Source organism: Drosophila obscura, unplaced genomic scaffold, assembly GCF_018151105.1.
Source record: "Drosophila obscura isolate BZ-5 IFL unplaced genomic scaffold, ASM1815110v1 contig_165, whole genome shotgun sequence".
Taxonomy (NCBI): domain Eukaryota; kingdom Metazoa; phylum Arthropoda; class Insecta; order Diptera; family Drosophilidae; genus Drosophila; species Drosophila obscura.
The window spans coordinates 3,038,444-3,062,940 of NW_024542752.1; the positions used below are offsets into that span (position 1 = coordinate 3,038,444).

Here is a 24,497-nt window from a genome sequence, read left to right on the forward strand (position 1 = left end):
TTTAATGTAAAAGATATCATGCTCATTTTTGTTTTGTAAGTAAAAAGGAAGGATACACAAACAGAGTTCACAAACAATATAACTCAACTTAAGTTGTTCTGCTGTTTAAATAGAGGGGACTTTAGTGGGCTAAGTCCATTCATTTTTATCGATAGGTCCGACTGGCTTCGGGGCGCAATTAAATTTTTTCGTTCAGATTGGAAGTTCAAGTTTCAAGCCAGTTTCGACGTCCATCCAATCCAGTTAGCTTGTGCGCTCCGCGAACGAATTGAAAGAAAGAGTATTACTTAAATCAAGTGTAAAGAAATTACATAGTGTATACCGCTTATATATAAAAATATATATAGCAGTCCCAACCAACCCCGGCCAGCCAGCTACACCCCAGCAGTATCTTTTTTTTGTAAATCCAAACCAAAAAAAAAACAAAAACTTAAGGTGAGCGTACAATTTTATTTATATTAATTTTCATCCCCACCCATCGCCCCCTTCCCCTTTTATTGTGGGCCGGCAATTTCTTTTCAATTCGCGATCCATTGTGGCAGCACAGGCCAAAAGAAATCTGCAAGAGAAGTAGAAGACAGAAGAGAGTAGAAAAAGCACTTAACTGGTTTTTTGTTGTTGTTGTTGACTGCGCTTCTTCATTGATTGCAATAGGATGAGAGGATGAGTGAGAGAGGGGCGGATCTTCAGCCGAGGAGTGCTTCTGGTTATTCTCAGATTTGTTATAAATATTTATGATGGTGGTTTACCCGTTAGGTTTTGTCTCTCTCCCTCTTGCCCCTTGTAAGACGCAGCTGTTGAAACGCTTTTGTCGCCGTTTGCTTTTCTGTGTGTGTGAGGTTAAAGCTTTTCTTTTGCTCCCTCTCTCCCTACCTGAGCGCGCCGGCCGGCATTTTTTAACTTCATTTTTTTATACGTCTCGTCTGTCTGTTTGTATGTGTCTGCTGCTTTGGGCGGGGCGCTTTTGACGCTGCTTAATATCCTCCCCACGAAAACTACAGCTTGCGCGCAAGTCATGCACATGCACATGTGTGTCTCTGTTTGTGGGGCGTGGCAGCGGCGCATGCAGCGATTATTCTGTCACCAATTTCGAATGTTTTATCGCAAAAAAAAAAGCAAATTTAAAATGAAAAATGTAGCAGCCGAATGAGTAGGCCTTGCCGCCTGCATATGTGCATATTTAAAATTCACTCTGTACTTCGCTGTCGCTTATGCACATACATATATATGCACATACGTACATATATACATTTGTATGTACATATGTATGTGTGTACGTGCCGCAGGAATTGGCGACGCTGGCAGCGCCGGCGAGGGTGTAAAACGGACGTGTCTGTCATTTCTCATTTCTCCCCTTTTTTCGAATTTCATTCTGCGCCGCTCTGTTGCTGGCCGTCTGCTTCTTCTGCTCGGTGCTGTGCCTCAACTTCTTCTCGCTCCCTTCTCCGTCTGGCCTTTGCCACGCATCAGCACTCTTTTGACTCATTTTGGCTTTCAAATGTGTCCAAAACTAATTTTTTTTTTGTTGGTTGCTTGGCGCCGACTCCACCTCCACGGGCTCCCCCCCTCGTTAAGAGCTCCAATCAGCAAACAAAGTCATAAACCCAAAAGCACTACAAGATATAAAATTAACAGAAACAGGAAAAAAGAAAGAAAGAAAGAAGGAGAGTGGGAAAGAGCGCTGTGTGAGCTGTGGAAAGCTGACAAAAGACGGTTGGAAAGAAGCAGCCAAAAAGAGAGTGTGTGGGCAGAGCACCGGCAACAACAAAAAAAATAACGACAGCAGCAATGAGAGCTGGCAAACCGCAGCAGCAGCAGCAAGCGCTGGTGGCGACAACGACAGACAGACAGACAGAGCCGGCAATGGCAATGCCAACGGCAAACCGTCCCGTCGGCTGATGATTCATCGGTCGCTTTAAGCGGGGCGACCATATTTTGAAGTTGGAAGTTGATTCACGGCAAACTTCATCCTATCCACCCCGTCAACCCGTCTCCACACACCTCATACCATTCCAATCAACTCATTTTGTATGTACATACATATGTATGCAGAGTTGCATGTAGATTCTCCTTTGTTTGGCTGCCTGCCAAGGAGCTGACTAATACGAAACCCCGTTTATGCGATGTCAATTAATCGAAGGCAAATCGCTAACGACTCCAATGGGCGATCAGCATTTAATAGTTCGCGATCAATTGGTAATCATGATCCGACGGCTGCGCATAAACAATTTCAGAGACTTGAACTGTACGCTTGTGCAATGTGAGGATTACTCAGACGGGGAGCGCTCCCTCCCGCTCCCCCAACAATTGCAACAATTTTGTATCAGTTGCAATTGTCGCAAAAAGAGAGAGGGAGAGCGAGAGAGAGAGATAAAATGGACAACCCCGTATAGATGCACCTTGGCTGAGCTTAGCTTGGGGGAGTGGAGTGGGTTGGATTGAACTTTTGGTGGGGCGCAGCGCAGCGAAGTGAGGGGAGGTGGCCGGTGACGGTGACTTGCCACAGGAGGCCGTTAGTAGTAGTCAATCCACAATGATTGGCTATCCGCTTTAGGCGCAGCTTTAAGACCATTTATGGTCTGTAAATGCACAATACACACACATGCATATATGAATGTGTGCACAAACATATATGTATATATGTAGTATATAGATTTGTTGGTTTTGGTGCGGTCGCTGCCCTTGTAACGCTTGCAGCTGTTCAATTATTGGGATGCAGCAGCAAAACTACTTGATGACTTGATTTCGATATTGATGAAAGACGGACAAAGCAAATTCTTTGTGGAAATAATAATGCTGATAGCGAACATGAGTAAGGCACGCACACTGAGACCCCGACCCTGCGACCAAGTGGGGACCTTTAGTTCGAATTTTTGCAACTAAAAATAAACGTGATAAAATGCAATTTAACTGCCCGACCACGGCCCCCCGTCTCAGACGCAACCAAACAGCCAAACGGCGAGCGAGCATTCTTCAAGAACGTTCTCCGTAACGCCCTGATAACGGCGGCCAGAGAATAAAACAAAAGAAATACCAAAGAGAACCGAACAGAACCCAAACCAAACCACAGTCATGAGTCGAATTTGAGTTTAATCTCTCTCTCTCTCGCCCCGCTTGACGATGACGAAAGGTTCGCTGAACTCATTCTTTTGCTTTTTTTACACTGTTCCTCTCCTCGTTCATGCTGGTTTCCTGATACGGAACCCACCACCGCCCCCTGCACACAATCACACAATATTTGTGCTCTTCTGGTGTGTCCTCGTCCTGTGATCCATGACTCATCCATCGGTTATCGGTGGACAAAGTCATGATTAATATATTGTTTTTTTCCATTTTATTACAATCTGTCAGTGTGGGGAAATCGCAATCGTAAATCCAACGGTAAACAAAGAAATGTCTTCTACGAAAATGAATTATTTATTTATAAATGCGCAAAATCAAACAACTTGCAATCAATGTTTGTTTCCGCCTAATCGAACTGTCTTTTTGTTGCGATATAATCGATATTCTCTTCCGCTCGAATACCAAGAGGAGAATACTGCAACGAAAGAAGAGCGAAGAAAGCCCCGGCAAATAAACAATAGCAACATGGTTTATGCACCGTTAAATCGTGCCATATGCTGCATCTGTCTAGAAAGCTAACACTAAAGTATCAACGATAGAGAAACAGATGAGGTATCCAGAATGGAAAAGTTATTGGAAATTATATCTAACTATCCACCCTATGCACATGCACTTTTCTCGGTTATCTCAGTGCCCTTAAAGGGGGCTTCCCTCTTGCTCTCTTTTCCGCTAATTATTTTGTATTTTATTTTATTTTAATTATTTTCAACAAACATTTGACTGTTTGCAGATGGCATCCACAGCCCCAGCACTAAAGGATCTGCCCAAGGTGGCCGAGAACTTGAAGAGCCAATTGGAGGGCTTCAACACGGAGAAACTGAAGAATGCCAGCACCCAGGAGAAGATCATTTTGCCCACAGCCGAGGGTGAGTAGTTTGGCTAGTAGTTCTAGTGATCTACCAGCACCATAAAAGAAAAGAAAAAAAAAAACAAACTGAGGGCAACTCTTTTGAACAGATGTGGCTGCCGAGAAGACCCAACAATCAATCATTGAGAGCATCACTGGATTCGATCAGAACAACTTGAAGCACACCGAGACCAACGAGAAGAACCCCTTGCCCGATAAGGAAGGTGAGTGTGTCTGTCTGTCTATCTGTCTGTCTGGCCATATTCTCTGCTCTGTTTGGACACCATCTGTTGTTGGCCATAAAACGATATTGGCCCGGCCTTGCCGCTGCCATAGCGGTTGTTTCTCGTGTCTGTCTGGCTGGCTGGTTGGCTGGCTGACTGGCCAAGCCGATTGCCGTATATGGTGAATGCAACTAATGTGCGCTCTATTTCTCTGTTGTTTCTCGATTGCAGCCATTGAACAGGAGAAGGAGAAGAATCAATTCATAGCCGGCATCGAGAATTTCGATGCGAAAAAGTTGAAGCACACCGAGACCAACGAGAAGAACGTGCTGCCCACCAAGGAGGTCATCGAGGCCGAGAAGAAGGCCTAAGCCAAAATGGCAGGCGCATCCAGCATTGCCAATAAACGTTGCATCTCTCTCAAGCACATACAAAAAACACAAACAAACACACACACACATTTTCTATACGCGTATATATCTTTTTCCTTTTCCATTTGCTAAAACCATCAAAACGAACATTCAGGCTAACGTACATAAGAGTAATAGAAGGAGAACCATGCCAAGCACAGACTCTCAAGCAGCCTCAGAGTCGCCGCCATCCATCAGAAAAGCTTCACTTCACAATAACTTGAACAATTACCGGAATGGCATTGCCAGTCATTGCAACGATGCTGCTGCTGCTGCTGGTGGTGGTGGTGGTGGGGGGGGAGATACAGAGAGAGAGAGATCTTGCAACACAGATCGTGAGACTGTTGCTGTTTGTACCACACATCCTAACTAACTTATTGTCTGCCTGCTTGAAAAAGTATTTTGTTTTTTTTTTTTTTTTTAATTTTAATATACGTACATATATGTATTTTTTATGTTTTCTCTTTGCAAATTGTATTACTAACAAAGCTGCCGATGCCGCCCGCCTCGCCGTCGCCGCTGTTGCTGGCAACACACACTGTCTCATTCCTACAAAACGTATTTAACATTAAACAAACATAAAACAAAACAAAAAAAACTCCCCCTCCCCACTAAAAAATATATATTTGTGCATAATTGTTTCCAAAACACACAAAAAAAAAAGAAAGAAAAAAAACAAACCACTTACTTTACTCAAATGAAACGCAATAAGAGAAAGAAACAAAAAAAAAACAAAAAATGGAAACATATGAGAAATACTTTTTAAAAGACATGAGAAAACCACACACACGTATAAAGCGTATAAAACGAAACAACTATGTAGAATGGAAAAAACGATATAAGGAAAGCTAAAACGAAAGCAAACATTTTTTATAAAAGAGTATGTGTAATTTTTTAATGAACTTTTTTTTATATACTTTACATACGATATATTTATACTGGGAAAATTTAAAAATAAAACCATAAATGTAACATTTTATAACAAAAAAAAAAAACCGTATGCAAAATAATGTTTCCGTGCGCTCTTGTTTTTTTGCGGATCGGGCGGGGAAATAAAGCGCACAATCTGCTTGGCCCGCAATTGCTTTTATCGTGGCTCAATCGATAACTTGGTAAAACAAATTTCAAATATACATATATTGATAGGTTGCCCGCTTGAGCGAATTAAACACTTGAAATCTGTTTATAGCCTGAACAAAAATATAATGACAATTGCTGATTAGATTGGTCGTTTCTATGGAAAATGGTAATCGGAGAGACTTTCAGGCAATTTCTAAAGAATTTCAAATGTGATATGCTGTTCCGATATTCAATGAAAAATGCATCTGCAGTCGGCACACAAGAATTAATTGCAGATGTAATATGCAGATGTTCCGACGCACGAAGATTTTTTTAAATTTATTAAAATTAATACATACAAATATATATATTTATATTGAATATATATGCGCTATACAGTAATGTCTGCAAAGGGTATCCAAAAATGGAGCACATATTGTATGGGAATATATATATATGGTTTCATAGTAATTATACAAACCCCCTCCAGAGAGTGTCAGTGGGAGGCGTGGAGAGTCAAATTTAATGAATTTTCAAAGAGATTATAACTTTCATTAACTCTCCGTTGCCGGTTCGTCAGCTTCCATAGGTGTGGGTGCTGCAACTGGGGCCGCCTCACCTACCACTGCCCCATTAGCCCCATTCTCTGCACCAGAATTGGTTTCTGTGGCTTCAGCGGCAGCGGCTGCTGCTGCTGCGGCCGCCTTCTTGGCCTCCTCGTATTTGTTGACCTCAAACTTGCTGAGATCGGCGCCGAGCAGACGGAGGATGTGAATGGTCTCGTCGCGATCGACATAGGCCCGCAGGCTAGAGGTGCCGCGCCATCCAACCACGAACAGGGTGAACTGTTCGTCCACGTACTTCAGGATGCAGCTGCCCACGCCTACAGCGAAATGTCCGAAGATGAAGATTACCAAACGTCTGTCACAAAGTCTGATTATTGATTGGGCTTACCAAGCTCGCTGCATCGGTCCTGGGTAGCCTGCTTCAGTTCGTGGGTCGAGGGCGGTTTCGTGGGATCGGTGCAGTTGAGCAGCAGGACCAGATCGTCGCGATGCACCTCAATGCGACGACTGCTGCCCATGAAAGCGTTCGAGGTCTGCAGGCCCTCCTGGGCCAGCCGATATGGATGGACCGTGTGGCGGTTCTCGCAGCGGACAAAGGTCTTTACACCGGTGTTGATTATCTTGATGTTGTGCTCGTTGCCCACCACCAGCTTCCGGATGGGCTCCGAGCAGTAATAGATGTTCTTTTTCTTCGCGGTGACGCAACGGGTGAGGAGACAGCGCTTGCTGAGCGACTCGTCCAGCTGGTAGAACTCCTTGATGGCATTGTAGTCGGCATCTTCGTCGCCAAAGAACACATACGGATCCTCCTTGTAGCCATGGAGTCGTCGTCGCTTCCGCTGTGGTCCCCACGGCACGTTCTTCGCCTCGATGGGCTTGCCGGACTCGTCGAGTTGGGGCTCTTCGTCGGCGGCTTTTGCTGGCTTTTCCAGCAAGTCCTGCACATCGTTCTTCTCGAAGCTGAGCTGGCGCCGCTTCACGATGACGGCCACAAAGAAGCCGCCGGTGTCCTGCAGATGCGGCAGTATCCGCATGCACTTGTTCAGGTTAATCTTGGCCATGTCCTCGGCGGGCAGCGGGAACATGGCTGGACGGATGATGGTGTGCAGGCTCTCCGGTACCTCGTCGAAGCTTGTGTACACAGCGTCCACCTCTTTGGTGGCCAGTTTCCAGTCTGTCATGCCAGGATTGTACTTCAGACCGGGCACCAGGTGGCCGGCATCCACCAGCTCGAGCGCCCCATCGGCATCCTTGAGAATGCGCTGCAGCACGGCCTCGTTCTCAATTGGGTTGAGGGAGCAGGTGGAGTAGACCAGGCGGCCACCCACCTCGAGCATCTCGGCACCGCGACGCACAATGCGGTACTGTATCCCATGCAGGTTGTACGCCTGGGCCAGGTTCCACTTGGTCCAGATGTCGGGATTCTTGCGCAGCGTACCGTCCCCGGAGCAGGGCACATCACAGAGGATCTTGTCGAACTTGAGAACGGCCTTGGCACCGTCCTCGCTGCTCTGCAGCAGGTTCGGGAAGATGCTGCTGTCGTGGTTGGTCACCAGCAGGCAGGGCGAGTTCAGACGCTTGGCCTGGTGAACCAGCATGTAGCAGCGATTATTGTCGACATCGTTGGCCAGGACAAAGCCGGGCGGGATCTTGTGCTCCTCGGGCGAGGCGTGCAGTGCTTCGATGAGCTGGGCCGTCTTGGAGCCGGGCGCGGCACACATGTCCAGGACCTTGTCCGTGGGCTTCACGTCCAGCACAATGGGCGGGATCATAGAGACGGCCTCCTGACGACTTATACTACCGGCCGTTGTCTCCACAATGAGAAAGTTGTGCAGTCGGCAAAGCGGCTCCGAGCGTCGTATATCCTTGCGCGTGAGGTGCAGCTGATAGGCCAAGCCGTTGGGATACCAGGGCAGGCACAGGGGTCGCTCCACTTGCTCTGGCGGCTTTTGATGCAGTTCCGCAACCGCGCGCACATACTCGGTGAAGAGCTGCGTCTCAATGATGTTCAGCAGGGCCTTCGCCTCGCCCTTAAAGCCCGTCACACGAAACGTGGTTGGCAGATTGTCGCGAATGGATTCGAGGAACTGCGTCCATTCCTCCTCGGTGTGGCAAATCTTCTGCAGGTGATAGTACTTGATGAATGAGACATTGTCGCGTTTGGTCTCCTCGTAGGGCTCGGAACGCCGATCGGGGCGTTGTGGACCCTGTGAAATCACAGAAATGAGAATTAGTTTTGCACCTTTTTATTTATGGCAATGGCTGCGTTGCGTACGTTTTCGCGCTTTTGACGTTTTCGGGCCGCAAAGGGATTCTGTTTCTTTCCACGCGCCATTATCAAAAATTGTCTTCGTGCTGGTCCAAGTAAATGCAAAATAATGAACGAAAATATTTATTTTTCAGGCGCCCACAGTACCGTACCAAACAGCCGGCAGCACGTGTTGGATTGAAATCTGGCAGCACTGCACAGGTGGCATAGCGCTGGCCAGAAAGCTGCGATAGTCGCCTATCGGCGATAATAAGCTACTTATAATGTCGAAAATATATAACAAATAATTCTGCATTCTAACCTCATTATAATCATTCTTTATCATTGTAATAATACCCAGCATAAAGCAATATTTCGAGTATTGAATTGAGCATTATATCGAATGAGTTGCCACCTTTTTCACCTTTGTAGGGCAGTCATCGAAAATCATATTTCGATAAGATTGCAGACATTTTAAAAAAATGTAAAATGGAACCCTCTACATTTATAGCTACAGAAAATGGTATCGAAGATATACAATATTTAATGCACCTAGAAGCCATCAAGCGTTTCACCGACGACAACAAAAACGTTCAAGGCAATGTGGAGGAGCAGGCGCGCAACTGGCAAGACGCCAAGTGCGAGTACCAAAGCCACTACAGTCGCTTGGTCCGCATTTCCAAATGCTGCTTGCTAGCGAACGCTGCAGCCACCCAGAAAAGCGTTGCTACCGACCAGGTTGCACGTATGGCCAACGATGTGAGAACGTTGGCGTCCAAAATTTCCAGCGACAAACAAGCTACAATCCTGAACCAGAATGCCATGGAGCAGTCCACAATCAACCTGAAGACGGGCCACCGCGCGCGCTCGCTGCTTAGCAAGCAGCAGCGAAACTGTGCCGATAATCAGGAGACCCTCAAGTCGGTGCACGAATCTGTGGAACTTGTGGAGAACCGCTTGGAAGCGACTACTGTTCTGGCTCTGGACAATCTGATCAGAGAGTTGCCCCCGAGGGAATCGAGCAAGAATGTTGATTCGTCGTAAATATATTTGGAATACATGGATTCTTTGTACATTAATAAAAGCGCAACAGATTTAAGCTATAATCTACGAACTACAAGGCTTCCAGTTAGTCTCTTGCGGGGCTCGGGGCAAGCCGGCACTGGCCAGGTCAGTCCTGCGGCGGCTAGCCGGCTCAAGCGACCACGCTGTGGCTGGGTTAATAGCAATAGCAGGCGGCCATCTACAATGAATTTATAAATATATTAGCTTGGTGTAAGCGACTCGCATTGCATAGCACTAAGGCAGGAGCAGGGGGGCAGGGTGTGAGGTTACCATTTGGAGCGTTTGGACCAATCCTTGGGGGTCCAGTGCAGGCACTTGGAATCGATGCGAATTTTACGCTTCTCCATGGCGCGATGATGCTGCTCGATGGTGTCACGATTTATGCAGACAATATACTGCCCCTTATAGTAGTTGATGAGATTAAGGTTTTGCAATGTTGAGATCACGTCCTCCTTCTTGATCGAAGTGCACTCGCAAATGTCGCTGGTGAGTGGCCAAAGCAAAAAGGATGAGCAAAAGTAACAACAAGAAATAAATATATATCTATTGAGTGTAGCATACTTGATTGTTATGGTTGGCTTTTCGCCTTCAGTGCTGGGATTCTGACTAATGAATATCTCCAGTATTGTCTGCGCCCAATATGAGCGATATGAGAGCAGTCCCAGATCGGACAGTGGCTTCTCGGGCGAGCCTGTTTTGCCTTCGAACTTGGACAGCTCGTAGCTGAACTCGATGAGCAGCTTGCCATAGCCTTTGCGCTGATACGGCGGCATTGTCAATATGCAGGCCACGTTGTAGTCCTCGGTGCTCTCCTTTTCCTTGGAGAAATAGCCGACAATATGGAAGCCGCGCGAATCGAATTCAGTCATGATGTAGAACAGAAATGGATCTGTGTCGTAGTAGAGCGTCTTGTGGTCCAAGAACAGCTTGGCCAGCAAGCAGAGATTCTGTGCGTACATCTTGTTTTTGCGTCCATCGATTTCGAAGAAGGAGATGGTCTGCTTGCGGTAGATCTCGTTGCCCGGCGGATGCCGCAGATTGCATTTGGAGAGATGACGCTCCAGGCACTTGCGACTCTTGCAATACTTGAGGCAGAACTCACAGATGTAGATGCAGGGCATCTGGCAGAGCTCCTGGGGATAGGGCGAGAAGTACCACGGTTTGATGCGGTGACGCCCCAGCTCAATCATTTCCACGTTCTTCATGCGCGTGACCACATCGTCCTGGTGTGTGACCATGCTGCCCGACTGTCTGGGCGTGGGAATCTTGCCATCCTGCGACCCATCGCCATCTTCAATGGGTGCTGTGGGAATCAGACCATCACCTGTCACATGCACCGGTGTGGCCACCTGAGCGTTTGGCGTCTGTGTATGCGGCGGCGGCTGTTGGGACGGCATGTGGTGTCCATGGGTGTTGCCGTGCACCCTGCGCCTGCGATTCAAGCGCTTCTGCAGAGCAGCAGCCAGAACATTGTTGCCGTTGACCAGCTCTCCACCGCCTACGGTGCCACCTGTGGGCAAAACGGCACCGCTGACCACGCCTCCAACGGGTGCTACTCCACTGCCCGTGACACTGCCGCCAACGGTAACGCCGACGCCACCGGCACCGGCACCGGCACTGACACTGCCACTGCCAGCAGCCCCTGCGGAGCTGATTCCAATGCCCGGGTGCTGGGGCGATGTGGGACGCGACACACTCCCGGCAAGAGAGTGATGGCGCTGCGGAGTTGTTACGCCCGTGCTGGTGCCTGTCTGGGAGCCATCGCGACGCGGAAACTGCACCTTTCTGGTGTACAGGTCCTCCTCGTTGACCCATTCGTCCAGGCGCTTGTTGACTGTCAAGATCGGTTAGTTTTTGTTTCCTCTGCACGCTTCGGGAAAATTGCCAATTACTTACAGTCAACATAGTGGACATAAAACTGACGTCGCCCGTCCAGCTCCTTGATGCTAACGATCTCTGCCAGGGGCCAGTCGTCCGTCTTGTGCATACGCACCGGCAGGCGGCAGCCCTCGGTCAAAGCAGCCTGAAAAAAAAGGGGACACCCCATGAACGAAAGAGACACCAAAGGGGGCGGGGCAATGGGGGAGGGCTTACCGTCGATTCGCATATCGATGCGACGTCGTCGTCGAACTCGTATTTGTTGTTAATTTTCATTTGCCTCTGTTATTACTATACACTCGTTGTATTTGGTTTTAATTCAAGAAATATGCAAATATGCTAAAAGTAGGGTTGCCAATGAATGCAAATATACCGATATTTCACCAATGCAATTTGTCGATATATCGAGTATTGGATGTTTTGCCAGCTTAAAGAATCAATACTGACAGTAAATAGTTTTAAAGCATTAAACAATCAATATAAATGTTTGAAATGCATCTACATTCCGTTCAGGCATCCTTATATCAATAAACGCTTGCAAGGTATAATAGTCGATAGTTGCGAATGTGTGACATCACAGTATATAAATATCGATGCTGCCGACACTTGCAGTGTTGCATAAAGTTGGAAATAGTGTTGCTAACGCAACAGCATAAAAGAGTTCTTTTCTACATTTTTCATGTGCGATGAAACAAATCCTGTTGTGCATGCTACAAACAGTTGTATATTGCATTTACAATCAAATATTTGTACATTTTGACCTCTCTGCCACAATGGCAATTTGCAGTTTCAGTGTATAAGTGTCGTTTTAGTTGTAAATGTTGAAATAGAAGGTCAGAAAAATGTACACAGTTCTGTGTGGTAGCAGCAGTGCATAGATTGTAGGCATACCTGCGCTCCCAAGTGTAAGTGTGTGCGTGTGCGCATAATGTTATACAGCTGTCACCGCCTGTCGTGTGTATCAGTGAATAACAAATGTGATAAACAAAAAAGTGCATTGTAAGCATTGTTAATGCATTCATATGCCCGACCCAATCGTATATATGACAACATACATATGTATACATACTAATGGAAAAAAGGCGCATTCCTTTTCAATTGCAAAAAAAAACCTGTGTGGCAAAATGACGTGTTTTGCGCTGGTGTTGCCACTGACAACAGCAACAGGGATGCCAACTCGCGTGCGCAACAAATCGCAGGCTTTACCTATCCGCAGCGCAGCGAATAATCAAACAGATCTGATTGAATATAACGCATAAAAAAACACACAATAAATTTATCGAATCGAATCCTGCAGCCCCGGGACTGCGTCCAGTCCATTGAAATTCGCCTATAAATGCATCGCCGCTGCACTGGCAACGCCAGTTAGCATTCAGTAGCTTGACAACACTAGTTGGCTTGTATGGCAAAAAAAAAGGAATAATTTTTGTACGAATTGTGAAGTGAAGCTACCTACCAACGAAGACGAGGCCGCCTCAAATGGCAAGCAGAATAGTTTCCAAGTAATTAACGATACAAATTTTCCATCCTATTCTTTTTCTGTGTAGTGTGTTAATTCTACGCACCAGCCGTTTTGCTGTCATCCGATAAACCCAATCAAACAACAACAGCAGGAGGCATCAAATCAACCGACACTCTGCAACATTTTTGTTGCAGCACGAGTGCAATTGTCGCACATTTGGTTGCCGCATTGCTCACTTTACACACAAAACCAAATAAATGTATTGTGATGTCAATGTAGGTCTGCGAAAATAGGATAATTGGTCGTGTTTTAAAACAGTGTGTGGTTCGGCGCCACAGCGAGCGAGTGGTTCGGTTTTTTTTTTTTTTTTTTGTGTGGCTTGACAAGTGCAGAAGCAGGAGGAGTAGAATTTAATACGCAATAGGAGGGCAGCGCCCCCTAAACTATATTCTTAGTAATCGACAATAACTAACGGAAGACCACCAGCAGGAATAGCAGCGACAGCATCGTCAACTAGCAGACGCGGTGGCGTCCGCGAGGCGCCTGGCCAGCTCTGTGTGCTTCCTAGATAATACCGTGTGGTGTACGAGGAACAGCCAGAGCCACCCAACAGCAGAATACACCCAGAATACACCAACGCCGGGCAACAGTTTGTAAGTATGATACCCCCCGTATGAGTAAGGGGCAGTAACTCAATCCCCGGCCTTGACCCAGACACCAAAAACCAGACCACAGATCGCGCATGCTAACCATCATGGCATATATACCTATATTGTTTTTGCTCTTCTACAGATTCGGGGAATTTTTTGATGGCATTTGATTGTTTCGTCACCTGGTCGCCCTATTATATGCCACCTAAAAGATGAACAATGAACAAAAGCCAGCATCACCAGATACATCATCGTCATCATCATCATCATCATCATCCACAACACAACCATCCACAACCTCATTTGGAAGCGCTTCTGGTGAGCGATCTGCAGAGCGATTGGCCGCTGCGGCCAATAGTAAGATACCATCCATTATACTACATACGCCCATTGTATCAATTGCGTCTGGGACAATGAGCAAAAGCACAACCACTACAACATCGACAAAGACAACTCCAACCGCACATAGCAACGTCGATCTGTTCGAAGCAATGGCAAATAATTTAGCAAGACACGACAGCGTGCCGGTGCAACGTGACGATGGGAGTATCGGATTTCGTGGGCAGAAAAAAGCTGCATCTGCAAATGCGAAATCCACATCAAAGTCAATGGCAGATAGCGATAAGAGGAAGTCATACTCCCCCCCAATCAGTGGCAGCAGCAACAGCAACAACACCAACAACAGCAACAATAACAGTCATAACAATACCAGTGGCACTGTCAGTGGCAGTGGCAGTGGCAGCGGCAGTGATGGCTCCACCACCCCTACACCATCGTTATCAGCGTCAGCATCAGCGTCAGAGGTCCTGCCAGTCGCATCCAGTAACATAACGACTCTAGAAGAAGCAGGGGCCGCCGCCCCCTTGCCACAGGTCTACTCATTTCTTGACGATACGTCAAAGCTGGAAGGACCCACACGCAGGTGCCTGCAGTATGGGGTGGGAGCGAAGGGTAAAACCCAGGATGATCAGAATGTTGGGAAAGCGACAGAAAAATAAAAAGGTGAGTGCAGTACACTGTGAGACATGTATCCATCATCATCATCATCAGCAGCATCATCATCATGTTTATATCCTTCAATAACCCCAAAACCCACTTCGTTCCCCCCTCCATCCGCTGGTTATTTTGGTTTTTTTTGTTTTGGTATTTGGTTTCGCAACAATTGCATCCTGGAGTGGGGACGGTGCGTAAGCAGTCAGCCTCAGTGCACACTGATTGGTTTCGCACGTGTATATGTATATCATATAATAACTACGTCACGCACAATTCAGCCTTTAAATGAAATGATTAGATAAACATTCTTTAAATATCGAAATTATTACCCATTTGACTAGCTTAAACACATTTGTATATATTAATCATAGTATATGTGTAAGTTAATCACATACTAATTTTAAGCTACGTACTCACAATCCTACTGCCTCTTATTTATGATTAATTTTTATTATTTTTTATTTGTTTATTTATTTAACCCTATTTTACTCCTGCATTATTTAAATTCATTTAATCATTTTAGATCCTTTATTACACTTTTTACAAAATGTTTTTTTAGCTGCATGCCATAAACAAAATTGAATAAATGAAATATTGAATCACTATGACATGCTCTCAATAATTTCCTTGTTTTGGGGAATGTTTAATGTTTATTGTGGGGAAATATACATACTAGTAGAAAAAAACAACTCAACATTCTGATTGATCCACAAACGAATAATTAAAACATATTAACATACACACATACATTCATGTAGTATTAAACAAATTATATGCATATATTAACATGATGTGAACTCTAAAGTTTATTCTAATTTATTTGTTGTAACAAAGTTCATTGTAAAGCATTCTATTCTGTTTGTTTTTATTTTATTTTGCTAGACCATTTTTTATTTTAACCTTTTACTGTGATACCTCCAACGAAGATAATCCAAAGGCACAGCCAAAAACTAATGTTGGAAGGAGAAAACCATATCCACCCCATCCCTCCCAGACAGCAGTTTTTGTTTTGTTTTGTTTTGTACCACCTACACTGACACACACTGACACTGACACACACCCACACACACACCCGGCGGCGCTGTGCCTTAAGTGGAATTGGAAAATTAACCGTTACTAAATTGATCCGCAAGTGAAGCAAAGCAAAGATGAAGAATAAAGCATTTAAGAAAAATCTAAGTCTTAATTGAAAATAATACATATTTAGATTGGATAACAAATAATATGCCACATTCGGGACAGCATCAACATTTTGTTTTTTATGTTTGCAAAACCGTTATATTGAACGCGCGGGTTTTTAATTTTTATATTTTGCCGATAGATAGTAAAAACTAAAAGTATAAGCAGGCGAAAATGCAAACCTCAGCTAATGTTAGAGGGAGATAATATCACCGCAGGCAGAGTGCTCTTTTGGTTCCTATACATACAGACAAGTCACACGCACACACAATTGGAACATTAACCGTTATATTGGTCTGCAAGCAAAACTGGAATGATAACGAGAAGGTCGCTGCTTTGGATGCGCTTCTTTTATACCCGTACTCTCGTACTGAAATTTCATTTCATAACCGATACTCAGTCAGTACTGAAATGATTCATTTCTTAGTTCTTTAGTGTTTAGTCGTATCTTTAAATTTGTGGCTGCCACAGATTTTCGTCCTTTGTGGGATCGGGGCGAAATTTTGAAATACACTTGTAGCAGTGTGATATCACATTAGTCTGAAAACAAAATTTGGTTGCTCTAGCTCCTATAGTCTGTGAGATCAAGGCGACAAACAAGACGGACGGACGGACAGACAGACGGATGGACAGACAGACATGGCTATATAGACTTGGCTATTGATGCTGATCAAGAATATATATATTTTATTGGGTCGGAAACGTTTTGCCACAAATCTAATAAACTCTTTTTGAGTACGGGTATGGAAATAAAGAAACGAGATAACGAAATTCAATTATGAAAATGTGATACATATGTTTTAAGTTTGATTCGAAGACCCGAATTGAGTTTACATTATTTTCACTTTGCCTGCATATGCAATCCTCCTGGCTAATCGAACAAGAATCACATCTGCTAATATATTTTTACATATGCATAAACGTACATATATGCATGCGTACATTTATATAGCCACGCATGTGCATTAATATTTACATACTTATGTATGTAAATATGTATGTACATTGCCTATCCACAAAGAAGATGGGTGCAAAAAGAAGGAGCGCAATTGAGAAATGAACCGTTATAATAGTGTTGTGTTGTGCTGGCCGCAAAGAAAACGAACAATAGCGAGAAAGGGACGAATTTTAGTTTGAGAATTTGTTCTGTAGATCGCAGTCGAAGTTTTGTGTTTTGTGGCTTTGCTTTGGTTCGAATTTGATAACATTACAAACTACATAAAATTTGTGCATATTTAAGAAAACCACATCCGTGACTACGCCGCAGCACGCATACATTTGTACACATATACATTTTTTTTTTGTTATAACATTAACATTCATTCCATTTATTTGAGTCGTGTAATTGCACCATTCCGCATGTGTTTTATTTTTGTGTGTGTTATAACAATTAGATATATTGCTTGGAAAAGTGTGTTGAACAAAAGGTATACATATAAGTGTTAGAGCCGAGCTTGGCTAGCATGCGTTCGAATTGAAGTCTGCTATCTAGTGAGGTTATGCACGACGTTGGAGTGCGTGTGTGTTGCGTGAGTGTGCGGTTTCTTCTTTCTCTGTTTTGGCAATGTCGCGAAATGTTGAAAATATTATATTTTAAAGGCGCCTGACTTGATACATCTTGCAGACAAAATACGATGCCTGGGAGGATAGTGACTTCAATGATCTCGATGATGCGTCATTGAAGAAGCTACTCGAGGAGGCCTATTGGTACCGTAATCCTGGCGACAGGAAAAACAAAAGCGAGCGCTTTCTGGTGAGTAATCTCTTTACCGTGACACGCCACGTCACGTCGCCCGTCACGTTGCACACAGCTCTAATCTTGCTTCGAATCACTTTCTTTATGCAGCAAATGCTCAAAAAGGCTGAGTACGACGAAGAGATCTCTTATCGTGCCATCAAATCCTGCCTCACACTCAACCCAATCACGCTAGCGACGTCAGCGTCCACATCCGGTGCAGCCGGCATTGGCAGCAGCAGCAACAGCAGCAACAGCAACAGCAGCAACAGCAACAACAACACCCACCACACAAACAATCGATCGGGGGAGCGCCACAAGCAGGGCGGCTCCTTGCAGGATCTTGTTGAGGCGGCTCATCGAAGTGGGTCGGCCACCAGCTCTGCAGCGGCAGCAGCAGCAGCGGCGTCAGCCACATCGGCGACAACCCAACGTTTCAACTGTGATTACCAGCTGAGTGGACGCGCGAACCGTCGCCACCAGCAACAGCAACAGCAGCAGCACAACAACAACCAAAACGCACCCTCTGCCTCCAAGAAGATCAAGAACTGGTCCGCGTCGGGACGGCAGCGCGAGGGAGGAAGCCTTCCGAGTAGCGTCAACTTTGAGTCAGCCGCCACGTCCATGGATGCCAAGCTGAAACAGACCATGGCCGAGTCATCGACGACATCCTCCCAGTCACAGGCTTCAACTGGCAAGATCAGCGCCGGCAGCTGCAGCAGCCTGCCCAGCCACCTGGGCGAGACTGAGGCCGGCACCCAGTTCGATATGGACGAGGATGAGACGGGCGGTGGTGCTGCGAGTGGGAGTGCTGGCGCTGGCCCTGGCCCTGGCCACATCCAACAAGAATATCTGTTGGAGGTAAGCGATGATACACTGAATCAATGGGACGTCTGTATGGATCAAACGCTCTGGGAGATAGCTAAATCGAGCCTAATCGAAACCGATGGGCAGCTGTTTGGGTCAAGTCCATTTGAGGCGGTAAGATGCGACGCGGTAAGCCCGCCAGCCGCCCCTTCACTGGCGTGGTTTGGCCTGTAAGCGAGCAGCATAATCCAATTAGTAATCCATAACAACCTGTAGTAATCGCAATAATCAATATTCCTCCTCTATATGTCGTCTCTTGCGGACAAAGTCTCTAAATATGGAAATGTAGAATTAATCAAGTTATGTCTACCCCACACACACACAAACACACACCGCATATACACACTAACACTCAAACCATACACACACACACCCACACAAACACAACCATACGCATATTACATTCCATTTATGTATGTATTACGTATCTATGTCCTGTAGAGAGACGTTGGGTGGTGCGTACAGCGCCACCCTCTGCCAGGCATTATTTATGAATATTCTATGTATTATGATGCTACACCTACCACCCACCATAGACACATATATGTAAGCAATATGTAGTAGGACTTATAGCCAGAGAACTATACGTATATGGAGGATCTCCTGGGGCATAGATATATCGTATCATATTCACTTCACGGCGTGGGGTGGGGTAGTCGAAACATTTTCCCCCTTTGAATTTGTAATTGCTCGAATTTATCGCTCGCTCTGATAGCTCTCCAAGCCTTCAGCCAAACAATCTTTTGCACCCATAACATGGGGGTTCCCAGTTTAGGAAGCCATGAAGATGACTCCCTGTTTCCCTTCTTAGAACTATACTAATTATCGTTTTTTCTTCGTCTTTTCCTCCCTCCCCCCCTCGTCACGTCTCGTCTCGTCCATTGTGTGCGTTCAGCTTTCGGGTGACAATCGCGTAATCAAAAAGAAGAAACCAGGCGCCAATCAGTCAATGTCGTATCTCAGCACCAAAGTGCTCGATAATATCATGCAAAACTATAGCCCGCAGCAGCCCGAATCGAAGGACTCGGCCATTGGCAGTGAGTATCAAATTGGCGAGACAATGCCGTTTTTGGGGCCCGTTGGCGTTAGGCCACCCGGCACGCCCCACATACATCTACACCAGCAACACGTACAGCTGCAGCAACAATATCCGACGGGTGCGCACTTTGAACGGGGTGCAGACGATCCCACACGCAAAGTGGACGCCGGCTATGTATCGCTGAGCGACAGCTATCCGGCCTGCTCATCGGTCTATGCCGATACATCGACGGTGTCCCATGCAAACAGCAGAGCCACCACCTCTTCGGGGGATGTGTTTGGAAAGAAGGGCGGACGTGCGGGTCCGATTTCCACGGGTGCCAAGTCCACATCGGTAAGTGAACAATCATTATCCAAAGCAAAAGAACAATCACAAAAATTAAATACATTTCTCTACCATCTCCAAAGCGCAACCTTGATGAGAACGGCAACGCTCTGAGCGATGGCTATGGCACCAATAACACGCCCAGCAGCAGCAGCAACAATGGAAATGGCAACGGCGGTGGCGGCAGCAGCTCCAATCAGTTTACGGCCCTGATCACTACCACGATGGGTGCCAATGCACCAGCATCGTCCACAAACCGACAGAACAGCGTGTCCACGCTGCTCACAACCGGAAGCAACACCACCACCACGGCAATGGCGGCCGCTGCAGTGGCTGCCTCCTTCAATAGCCAGTTACAGCAGGTTACCGTTGGCAACGGCACCGCAGTCGCAGCTGGAGCTGCAGCGGGAGTGGGTGCCGGAGCAGTTGTAAGTGGCGCCAGTGCCGGCACTGGGGGACAGCCCACCAAGACCAAGTCAAAGAAGAGGTCGCAGCAGGAGCGCAACACAACCACTGTCGATGCTGAGTCGGTGGCCGGGTATCGCGGCAAGGAGTCGGTGGAGCAGCTGGTCAAGTACATTGAGAACGATGGCAACAGCGGCGGGCAGAAAAAGAAGGAGCGCAAGAAGCAGAACCAGAAGCTGAAGAAGAGCAACTCGCTGGAGGAGCTGCGCAGCTGTTCCAAAATGGAGGCGGACGACCTGAAGCGCGAGTCGGCCACCACCGAGATGATGCCCCAGAAGAAGGACGCAAACAATGGGAATGCCAGTGGCAGTGGCAAGCACAACTCTGCTTCTGTGGCGGACATAAGCAAGAACTGCAGCAAGGAGCAGCAGCAGGCCACAACTGTCCAGGTGCAAGTGCGTGGAGCAGCCGCTGCCCAGCAGCGGAAAGGCGAACGCCGCTCCTGGGGCACCGAGGAGCTACAGTATCTGGGGGATCAGGACTACCGCAAGCCCGGCTTGGGTAAGGCGGCGGCCCGCTCTGAGCCCGATATCGAGGCGGAACCGATGCCACTCTCCCTGCCAGCCCTCTCCTGCATGTCGGAAATGGATGCCCTGAACACCGTCCTCTCGGAGACAGCCGAATTCCATGTGGTGACAAAGAAGAAGAAACCAAAGAAGCAGCGAGCCGTCACCATGGACGATGCGGCCGTTGCGGCCGCTGCCCATGCGGGTGGCAATCTGCAGCGCATGCAGCAGATCACCAAATCGGCCTCCTCCAACATGATGTCGCAGCGGGCGCACTACTACACGGCGTACACCAACAGCGGCGGCAGCAGCAGCACCGGCTCCAGCAACCATCACGGCCAATATCCGAGCAAGTCGGCACAGCAGCAGCAGCCGCAGTACCAGGAGACACAGCCACAGCATCACCATCACCACCATCATCATTACCATCATCATCACCATCATGGTGGGTCGGGATCGGCCAAAAAGGACAGCTCGCGACGTAAGTCCACATCCTCGATGCCGCCCTCGGAGAAATCCGATTCTAGTGATCTCGACTCGGTCCACTCGTTGCCCATTCAGACGGTCAAGAAGAAGAGCCTCGGCTTTAGCAGCAGTGGCGGCAGCAGCAGCGGCGGCGCCGCCACCAGCAACAAGGAACGGGCAGCGCAGGCCGCCACCCAGCGTCAGGTTAAGAAAAAGACACTGACACCAGCTCCCATTTCCTATGCGGACATAGCCCGCAACAAGCGGGAGGCCCTGAAGAATGCCAGTGGCGGCATCGGCAATGGCAGCGCAAATGCCAGCGACCCAGAGCCAACGGAAGCAGTAGCTGGCGGAGCAGCGGCTGATAAGCCCACCACCGGCGGCAAGGGCAGCAAATCTAAGGTCAAACCCGATTTCCCAGAGCTGCCAGTAGCTCTATCCATACCGGTAGCCATCAGCACCGGCACCAGCACTAGCACCAGCACCAATACGGCCAGCAATCAGGTGGCCAGTAGTTCCAGCAACAATTCGTCGTCGGCGGGATCGATCAGCTACTCGAAGAGTCTGAATGCGACGCCTGCCAGCAGCACCAGCGACGTTGATGCCTCGCCAGAGCTCACACCCACATGCACGACTGCGCCCAGCAGCAGCCTGTCCTCGTCACAGCCCTCGTTGCAAAAGTCTAAGAGTGTGGAGCACGATGCCACCTATAGCTTCAACAGCAGCAACCTCGATCAGCAGTATCCAGCCCTGGAGAAGACTGTGAAGAGGCATAGCACAACCAATGTTTCCCTGACAGCTGCCGCCTGTCCATCCGCTGGCTCTGGCTCGGGCTCCGGATCGGCTGCGGGCACGGCAACGTCTTCGATTTTCAATTTTGCTGCCGCAACTAAATTACAAATGGTAGACAAATCGACGGGAACCACATCATTACAGACTACCTCAGCCAAGTCCAAGGCCAAGTCAAAGGATCTGTCATACAGCAGCGCGAGCAGCACCAGCAGCAGCTCGGGCAGTAGCTCGGGCAGCAGCAGCAAGAAGTCCATGAAGCTTGGTCACGATGAGGCGGCGACAGTGCCCGTTCCCGTGCCAGCGCCAGTGCCAGCGCCAGTGCCAGTTGCCCAGAAGTCTACGACAGCCACCCAGACCGAGGGGACCAAGAAGATGGGACACAAGATGTCCCATAGCAGCAGCAAGCTGACACCTGAGATTATTGCTGGTCGGCCGGCGGTGATAATACTCAACGATGACCGCGACTCGGGAGAGGAGGGACTCAACAACGAGTTCATCTTTGGCGATTTCAACGAGGATGAGCTGAAGCTCTTCGACGACAAAAAAGAGGAGAAGGAAAAGGAGGAGAAAGAAATTAAAAAAGAGAAACAAAAGGAGAATGAGAAGAGTGAGAAGAAGGTGCAACCGAAACCAGAGTCACAGTCGAAGCCACAGGCAGAGCCAAAGCCGAAGGTACAGCCCACAAAGTCACAGGCAGAGCCACAGCCACAGCCAAAGCCACAGGCAGAGCCACAGCCACGGCCAAAGCTGCAGGCAGAGCCACAGCCAAAGCCAAAGCCACTAGCCACACAGATGGACAAGCAAGAGCCAATAGATATAGACCCGGAGGACGATGACGATCAGATTCCAGAAGCAGAACCAGAACAAATTGGAGAGGACAAAGCCGAGAAGAAGGAGGCAGAAAATACCACAGCCACACAGTCGGATGTGAGCTCCAGTAGCTATCAGCAGCTGATACTGAATGACTCGGGCGCCGCCTCCGATGTGGTCAACAGTTCGGCCAGTTTGGACATGCTATCGATCTCAGGCGAGGCCGTGCAGTCGTCGTCGCCAAACTCTGCGGCCATTTCCACAAACTCGGGCTCATCCAGCCTAATCAATTCGTCAACATCCTCAACACCTTCGTCCGATTCGGCACCAAAATTCCAACTCGTCGTCATCTGTTTCGATATCGTCGTCCTCTGGTGGCAACGCTCCCTTGGGCGGCTTGTGCTCCGGACACGGTTCGGGTGCGGCCTATGTGGCGAACCAGTCCAGCGATAGTGGCATCTATGGTGCCGCCAACACGTCCGTAAAGGACCACATCAACCAGTTCCTTAGCCGGGCCAGCAGCAGTAGTGATGAGCCGCTGCCGAATGTCCCCATCTCCATGCAACAGTTGGAAACCTGCAATGACATTGAGGCGGCCATCATAGCTGCTGCCCGGGCCGCGGCCGCCGCACGCAGCAACAACTGCAGCCGCAGAAATTCCCAGGAACTGGAGCCGCCACAGTCACAGTCCCTGTCCAAGTCGCAGCAGCATCAGAGCCCAGTGGCCAAATCGAAAATTGTGCCCGTGTATACGACCTACAATGTTGGCGTACAGGACTATGACGAGGACTTGGAGGAGCTGAGCTTCCTGGCCGACCTCCGAGATGCGGAGGTAGACGTCGAGCAGGAGGCGGAAGTGAAAGCGGAGGCCGAGGCCGAAGCTGTTGCGTCGTCGCCAGCGCAAACGGATCCAATCGTAGACTACATTTCAAGCAGTGAGTACTCCGAGTCCTTTCGACATCAGAACATACATATACCAGAGGGCTGTGCATAAAGTTCATTATTATAAATGTATTCTTGGATCAGTCTGCTGTAGTTTTGTCTGCTTATTCAAACTCTTTTTTGTCCATCATCAAATGCCAATAATTTCCCCTTTTTAATCCATTTTGTTTCGATCTGCAGCGTGGCAGGCCATTTCCACCAGTAAACATGTAATGTTTTACCGCGAGCCCGAACAGGAGATCTAGGGAGTAAATCAAAAGGAATCTAGGAGCAGCAGTAACCCGCAGTCGCCATATCCGGCGGCAGTAAGCGGGGGGAGATCACAACCAGAACCAGAACCACAGAAATGAAGAGGATTAGTTTGTATTTGCATGTCTGTCAAAGTTGCATTTTTGTTTGCTTCGTGCGTGCTGGGCCATCCATCCATCAATTGTACACAGATATACGGATATTATGCGGATATGCTATAACCACACGCTTTTGTGCTAACTAATGTAACAAACTATTGATTAACTATCGATTAGAATATAAAAAACCGCGAGCGGCAGAAAGTAAAAACCACCCAAAAGGCAATAAACAAGAAAAGTGTGAAAAAAACATCGAAGGAATAAGAAACTGAGAGTGCAAAAAAAACCTCCATTAGGAATGGAGAAAATCCAAGGAAGGCAAGGCAAGGCTATAAAGAGGAATAACGAGTAAATAGATACCGGCAATGACAAAGAAAAATAATAAGAGAAAGTTTATCATTAAGATGACCAACTAACAGAAAACAAAACAAAAAATAAATTATAAAAAGATGGCCATGATAATTTAGTAGATGAAGATTATGATGAATAAGTTGTCAGTGA

General features: G+C 47.4%; 5 protein-coding genes and 2 long non-coding RNA genes across 8 annotated transcripts; 5 read left to right on the plus strand and 2 right to left on the minus strand.

Moving 5' to 3' along the window:
• The first annotated feature begins 220 nt into the window (after positions 1 to 220).
• On the plus strand, positions 221 to 5,002 carry LOC111066373 (thymosin beta). Its single transcript, XM_022354928.2, has 4 exons — positions 221 to 435; positions 3,854 to 3,989; positions 4,081 to 4,194; positions 4,426 to 5,002. Exons 2-4 carry the CDS (start codon positions 3,854 to 3,856, stop codon positions 4,563 to 4,565), a joined length of 390 nt encoding a protein of 129 aa, XP_022210620.1. The 5' UTR covers positions 221 to 435; the 3' UTR covers positions 4,566 to 5,002.
• Positions 5,003 to 6,166: 1,164 nt separating this feature from the next.
• Positions 6,167 to 8,676, minus strand: LOC111066370 (tRNA (cytosine(34)-C(5))-methyltransferase). Its single transcript, XM_022354925.2, has 3 exons — positions 8,505 to 8,676; positions 6,618 to 8,436; positions 6,167 to 6,546 (listed from the first exon to the last, which is right to left on the minus strand). Exons 1-3 carry the CDS (start codon positions 8,562 to 8,564, stop codon positions 6,218 to 6,220), a joined length of 2,208 nt encoding a protein of 735 aa, XP_022210617.2. The 5' UTR covers positions 8,565 to 8,676; the 3' UTR covers positions 6,167 to 6,217.
• A 237-nt stretch (positions 8,677 to 8,913) lies between these two features.
• Positions 8,914 to 9,591, plus strand: LOC111066235 (augmin complex subunit dgt4). The gene has a single exon (XM_022354683.2). The coding sequence runs from the start codon at positions 8,967 to 8,969 to the stop codon at positions 9,519 to 9,521; it is 555 nt and encodes a 184-aa protein (XP_022210375.2). The 5' UTR covers positions 8,914 to 8,966; the 3' UTR covers positions 9,522 to 9,591.
• LOC111066234 (histone acetyltransferase Tip60) lies at positions 9,512 to 11,783 on the minus strand. Its single transcript, XM_022354682.2, has 5 exons — positions 11,637 to 11,783; positions 11,439 to 11,565; positions 10,104 to 11,376; positions 9,813 to 10,025; positions 9,512 to 9,720 (listed from the first exon to the last, which is right to left on the minus strand). Coding segments are annotated over exons 1-5 (1,674 nt in total). The 5' UTR covers positions 11,697 to 11,783; the 3' UTR covers positions 9,512 to 9,719.
• Positions 11,784 to 12,049: 266 nt separating this feature from the next.
• On the plus strand, positions 12,050 to 14,222 carry LOC121403876. Of its 2 annotated transcripts, none has more exons than XR_005967525.1 (3): positions 12,050 to 12,325; positions 12,968 to 13,535; positions 13,675 to 14,222. It is a non-coding gene; the product is annotated as an uncharacterized LOC121403876 (long non-coding RNA). The 2 variants fall into 2 exon arrangements; XR_005967526.1 differs by having other exon boundaries at positions 12,050 to 12,253.
• Positions 14,223 to 14,415: 193 nt separating this feature from the next.
• On the plus strand, positions 14,416 to 23,578 carry LOC111066368 (mucin-19; the record flags this gene model as incomplete). The annotated part of the gene is given in 7 exon segments (XM_041591990.1): positions 14,416 to 14,534; positions 17,329 to 17,457; positions 17,551 to 17,671; positions 17,702 to 18,300; positions 19,202 to 19,678; positions 19,753 to 23,034; positions 23,036 to 23,578. Coding segments are annotated over 7 exon segments (5,220 nt in total), but the record flags the coding sequence as incomplete, so codon positions are not given.
• On the plus strand, positions 23,579 to 23,978 carry LOC121403875. Its single transcript, XR_005967524.1, has 2 exons — positions 23,579 to 23,642; positions 23,830 to 23,978. It is a non-coding gene; the product is annotated as an uncharacterized LOC121403875 (long non-coding RNA).
• Positions 23,979 to 24,497: the final 519 nt, after the last annotated feature.

What these genes read in the sequence shown, in the direction of transcription:
- LOC111066373 (XM_022354928.2), top strand. Translation starts at nt 3,854, where the DNA reads ATGGCATCCACAGCCCCAGCACTAAAGGATCTGCCCAAGGTGGCCGAG. An exon ending in CATTTTGCCCACAGCCGAGG is followed by an intron (nt 3,990 to 4,080) that starts GTGAGTAGTTTG and finishes TCTTTTGAACAG; the next exon opens with ATGTGGCTGCCGAGAAGACC. An exon ending in CCCCTTGCCCGATAAGGAAG is followed by an intron (nt 4,195 to 4,425) that starts GTGAGTGTGTCT and finishes TCTCGATTGCAG; the next exon opens with CCATTGAACAGGAGAAGGAG.
- LOC111066370 (XM_022354925.2), bottom strand. Translation starts at nt 8,564, where the DNA reads ATGGCGCGTGGAAAGAAACAGAATCCCTTTGCGGCCCGAAAACGTCAA. An exon ending in AACGTCAAAAGCGCGAAAAC is followed by an intron (nt 8,437 to 8,504) that starts GTACGCAACGCA and finishes GTGATTTCACAG; the next exon opens with GGTCCACAACGCCCCGATCG. An exon ending in GGACCGATGCAGCGAGCTTG is followed by an intron (nt 6,547 to 6,617) that starts GTAAGCCCAATC and finishes ATTTCGCTGTAG; the next exon opens with GCGTGGGCAGCTGCATCCTG.
- LOC111066235 (XM_022354683.2), top strand. Translation starts at nt 8,967, where the DNA reads ATGGAACCCTCTACATTTATAGCTACAGAAAATGGTATCGAAGATATA.
- LOC111066234 (XM_022354682.2), bottom strand. Translation starts at nt 11,696, where the DNA reads ATGAAAATTAACAACAAATACGAGTTCGACGACGACGTCGCATCGATA. An exon ending in CATCGATATGCGAATCGACG is followed by an intron (nt 11,566 to 11,636) that starts GTAAGCCCTCCC and finishes CTTTTTTTTCAG; the next exon opens with GCTGCTTTGACCGAGGGCTG. An exon ending in TTATGTCCACTATGTTGACT is followed by an intron (nt 11,377 to 11,438) that starts GTAAGTAATTGG and finishes CGATCTTGACAG; the next exon opens with TCAACAAGCGCCTGGACGAA.